We start from the raw sequence: 5,050 nt of genomic DNA, 5'->3' as shown, positions 1-5,050 counted from the left end.
TCAAAAAAAAAAAAAAAAAAAAATTTCTGGAATAAGGGAAAAAAGAGTCTCAACATTTCAACAAGGATAAGCCCATTATGTTATTATTTCAGAATAATGTCACAAATTGAAGAAATCTTGCTATATTAAATAACATTCTAAAAAGGTGAGTCATGGAATGAACAGAACCTTCAAAATGTTTAATTACTATACAATGAGGTATCTTTACAACTAATATTTACATTTGAGAATTTTCAATTATTATGTATCACTTTATTCCTGTCCCATCTATCCCCATGCAAAATACATACTCTAAATTAAAATTTTATTTGAAATTAGATACGGTCCTTTCATTAAGAGTGCTTTTTCACAACTAGTTTTGAGCTTTTTCACTACTTTTTTAATCACTCTACTATGTTATTTAGAAAGAGACAGTACGGAGTTCAGCCACATACTATCTATGTAACCTTGGGCAGATTAAACTACTTAATTTCTTGCCCCAAGTTTTCCAATGTACAAAACAGCAATAGTAACACTACTTCCCAGAGCTGCTGTGAGAATGAAATACGTACCAAGTACCCAGAAGGTGACTCAGCACATAGTCAGAAATGTTAGTGTCTTCTCCCCTCCCCCCATCCCTTCAAGCACAGCACACAAAATCAAAGGTCAGACCAGAACATTATTAGAAATAGGAATACTCTGAGCCACCTCTTTTAAATCTAAGACAGTATTTAAATTGCTCTTTTAAAAAGTCGAATTCAACCAGTTACAGTATTTAGGAGTCATGATGTATTCCCACATCCTTGGAAGTCTGAAGTTATTTAAAAAAAGAAAAAAGAAAAAACTACATACTTAAACGAAAGTCACTTATTTTCAAATTACTATGTATATTATAATCTAAGTTACTTAAGAACAAGTCTGGAATTAAGCAGGCATATTAACTTTCTTAAAATATTATCCTTCTGTATTCTACCATTTTTAACTCTGTGATATAATTTCCACATACAAAAAACACAAGAAAGATATAGTTGGTGTTAAAATTCAGCACATAAAAGTCCTAACTGACCCAAAATTCAGAAAGACAAGATTACAATTAAAAAGTAAAATGTAAAGTCAAGAATTGAATTACCTGTATATGTTTGGGTCCAAAAGCAAGGCAGTATCTTTGGGTAGCTTTGATAAATGAACTACTTTAGTTTTTAATTGATGTCGTTCACTTTCATTCACCCACACATCAGGCAGACTATTAAGTAAAAAACAAGTAAACAATAAAATAACATTAATTTTAGATTTAACCTTTACATTCCTTAGCCTTTTCTGCCAATTTGATCAGGCCATCCATGTTAACAAGTTTCTCAGTCCAAGGAAGCTTAGCCATCAACCTCAACAGTAGGATGTGGAGTCCCAAATAAGAAATGGTAGTGTAAAATTTCAACATGAATTTAGGAATAAATAAAGAATTTTTAATGGCAAACTCTATCAAACTTAGAAACTTACAAAAACACATTGCCTGTTTGGGGTTTTTTGTTTTGTTTTTTTTCTCCAGAGACTCACTCTGTTACCCTGGGAAGGGTGCAGGGGTATCATCATAGCTTATTGCAACCTGCAACTCCTGGGCTCAAGTAATCCTCCTGCCTTGGCCTCCTGAGTAGCTGGGAGGACAGGAGCACACCAGCATGCCCAGATAATTTTTCTACTTTTTGTAAAGATAGGATCTTGTTCTTATTCAGGCTGGCCCTGAACTTCTAAGAGCTCAAAATGATCCTCCTGCCTCTGCCTCCCAGAGTGCTAAGATTATAGCCTGAGCCACTGCAACAGGCTTTGGCTGGCTTTTAACTTACTGAGTTAAATTCATAGTTTAAAAAGTTCCTTTACTAAAAAAGAAGTAAAAGCCAGAGGCGGTGGCTCACACCTATAATCCTAGCACTCTGGGAGGCCGAGGTGGATGTAATGCACTGAGCTCACAGTTCAAGACCAGCCTGAGCAGGAGCGAGACCCCATCTCTAAAAATAGCTGGGAGTTATGTCAGGCGCTTGTGGTCCCAGCTACTTGGGAGGCTGAGGCAAGAGAATCCCCCAGAGTTTCAGGTTGCTGTGAGCTATGAGGCCATGGCACTCTACCGAGGGCAACAAAGTGAGGCTGTCTTCCCCTCCCCAAAAAATCCCCCCAAAATCAGTAAAGAAAAATCCAACACACCCCCAAAACAAAAAGAAAAGTGAAAAAAAAGTTGGGCAGGGTGGCTCACACCAGTAATCCCAGCACTTGGGAGACAGGAGCAGGTAGATTGCCTGAGCTCACAAATTTGAAACCATCATGATCAAATAGTCTAAAAATAGGTGGACAATGTGGTGGGCGCCTGTAGTCCCAGCTACTCAGGAGGCTAAAGCAAGAGAATCGCTTAAACCCTAGAGTTTGAGGTTGCAATGAGCTATGACACCATAGCACTCTACCGAAGGCAACAAAGTAAAACTCTGTCTCAAAGACAAAAAAAAAAAAAAAACACTTTAAGATTAAATTCCACTTTTAAACAAATGCACATAACCAAAATTCTGAGTTCAAAGAAATTTAATTCTATTAATTTCTAAAACACTAGGAATATATAAACATTTGAATTTCATATTATTTTTAAAGGAACTATGTTTATACTCTTAATATAAAAAGAGGCCTTAAAAACAACTATGAAACAAATGAACTCTCATTAGGGAAAAAGAGATGAGAGAAAAAAGACCTGAACCATCATTTCACCAAAGAAGTCCTACTTATAATAAACGCAAACTATAAAAGGGACATTTCAGAGCCAATGTTGATAACAAGCCAGAGAATTAAGTTCTCTAACCCACTATATGGGGCTATAAATTGGTACAAACTTTCAAGGTGGTGATTCTAAACAAAACCTTACCATATTACAGTTTACATGTTAATCCATATGTTCCTATCACTTAATAGTAAAGAAAAATGGTTGACTTTAATAGTCAACAAAAATGAGTCAGGTAAATAAAAGTTCTCAACCTTCCTAATGCCGCGACCCTTTAATACAGTTCCTCATGTGGTGGTGATCCCCAGCCATAAAATTACTTTCGTTGCTGTAGCCATAAAACCAGTGTAGGCTACTGAGGTGGGGTAAAGCCAGGAAGACTCCATGGAAGATGTGTCTAATACTAATGGAAATTTGATGACCACAGGATTATTTTAAAAATTTTTTTTAATTTAAAAGCAGATTTAATATGCTAATGTACACTATGAAGTCCCAAATATATTTAAGAACTTTAAAAAAAATTTTATGTATTTATTTCATTTTTAAAGAGAGGGAGTTTTACTCTTGCTCAGATTGGTCTCAAACTCCTGAGCTCAAGCAATCCACCAGCCTCAGGCTCCCGGAGTCCCAGGCACTGTAGGCATGAGCCACTGCGCCTGGCCTATTTAAGAATTCTGTTTTCACACCACACATTAACTTCCCCTTACAACGGGTTGGGAAAACAGTATTAGAAAACCTAATGACAAGAACAAACGTTATCCACATGTTAAGTACATACACACTGTATAAACCTTCATTTAAATTTATCCTATTCTTGGTGCTTATTAATTTTGTCCAAAATTTCTATGATATACCCTTCATTACTTTTTCTAAAAAGAAAATTTTAATAAAAAGGATAAAAGGAAAATTAACATGACATATATGTACTGAGGAACACCTAGATGAGAAATATTCTAAAGGGGCATTAAAGCTCAGAAAAAATGTAATCTCTGCTGGAAAACTGGCCATTGCTTTTATAAAATAATTAATTTATTTTTGAGACAGAAGCTCACTCTGTCCCTCAGGCTAGAGTGCAGTGGCATCATGACAGCTCACAGCAACTTCAAACTCCTGCCTCAACCTGTAGAGTAGTTGGGACTATTAAGTGTCTACCATGCCTGGTGAATTTTTTCTATTGTTTTTTCACAGAGACAGAGTCTGACTCTTACTCAAGCTGGTCAATTGCTTTTTATACACTGAAACATTTAAATTTTTTTTTTCTTTATAGACAGTCTCACTTTGTTGCCCTTGGTAGAGTGCTGGGGCATCACAGCTCACAGCAACCTCCAGATCTTGGGCTTAGGTGAGTCTCTTGCCTCAACTTCCCAAGTAGCTGGGATGACAGGTGCCTACCACAATACCTGGCTATTTTTTGTTGCAGTTTGGCCAGGGCCGGGTTCAAACCCACCACTTGCTCGGTACAAGGACCCAGCACCCTACTCACTGAGCTACAGGCGCCACGCATAAATTTTTTTTTTTGAGACAGAGCCTCAAGCTGTCACCCTGGGTAGAGTGCCAGGCTGTCATAGCTCACAGCAACTTCCAACTCCTGGGCCTAAGTGATTCCCTTGCCTCAGGGTCCCAAGTAGCTGGAACTACAGGCATCCACCACAATACCTAACTATTTTTTTGGTTGTCGTTGTCATTGTTGTTCGTTTGGCAGGCCCAGGTTGGATTTGAACCCACCAGCTCTGGTATATGTGGCTAACGCCTTAGCTGCTGGAACTACAGGCACCGAGCCACACCCACAAATTTTTTAAATAAGTGACTCAAAACCACAGCTAAGGCTGCTTGCATACTATCTGAAGGTCATTAAAAAATCTGAAAATAGAAGGCACCTGTGGCTCAGTGGGTAGGGCATCAATGCCATATACTGAGGTTGGCAGGCTTGAACCTGGCCCTGGCCAGCTAAAACAGCAGTGGCAACTGCAACAAAAATAGCCGGGTGTTGTGGTGGGCGCCTGCAGTCCCAGCAACTCGGGAGTATGAAGCAAGAGAATTACTCTAGCCCAAGAGCTGGAGGTTGCTATGAGCTGTGAGCGCCCACAGCACTCTACCGAGGGCAACAAAGCAAGACTCTGCTCTGTCTCCAAAAAAAAAAAAAAATCTGAAAATAATCCCATCCTTAGAATTAAAACATGCTGCAACTACTTTTATTAAAAACCTAAAGGTTTGGCTCGGTGCTCAGTAGCACAGTGGTTACAGCCCCAGCCACATGCACTGAGGCTGGCAGGTTTGAACCCAGCCTGCCAGCTAAACAATGACAAATGCAAAAAA

The 5,050-nt window shown here is 38.5% G+C and overlaps 1 protein-coding gene across 2 annotated transcripts in view; it reads right to left on the bottom strand.

The window, feature by feature from the left end:
- The window catches only part of AEBP2 (AE binding protein 2), an 84,677-nt gene that overhangs the window by 5,448 nt on the left and 74,179 nt on the right, over positions 1-5,050 (bottom strand). For both annotated transcript variants that reach the window (XM_023514721.1, XM_023514720.1), the window contains exon 7: positions 1,109-1,222. In XM_023514721.1, the coding sequence (XP_023370489.1) occupies positions 1,109-1,222 (114 nt within the window). The remainder of the gene's footprint in view (positions 1-1,108; positions 1,223-5,050) is intronic.

This window comes from Otolemur garnettii, unplaced genomic scaffold (assembly GCF_000181295.1).
Source record: "Otolemur garnettii isolate 467f Iridium unplaced genomic scaffold, OtoGar3 scaffold00057, whole genome shotgun sequence".
Lineage (NCBI taxonomy): Eukaryota > Metazoa > Chordata > Mammalia > Primates > Galagidae > Otolemur > Otolemur garnettii.
The sequence above is the reverse complement of the archived record's forward strand: the minus strand, read 5'-3'. Positions and strand labels throughout refer to the sequence as shown.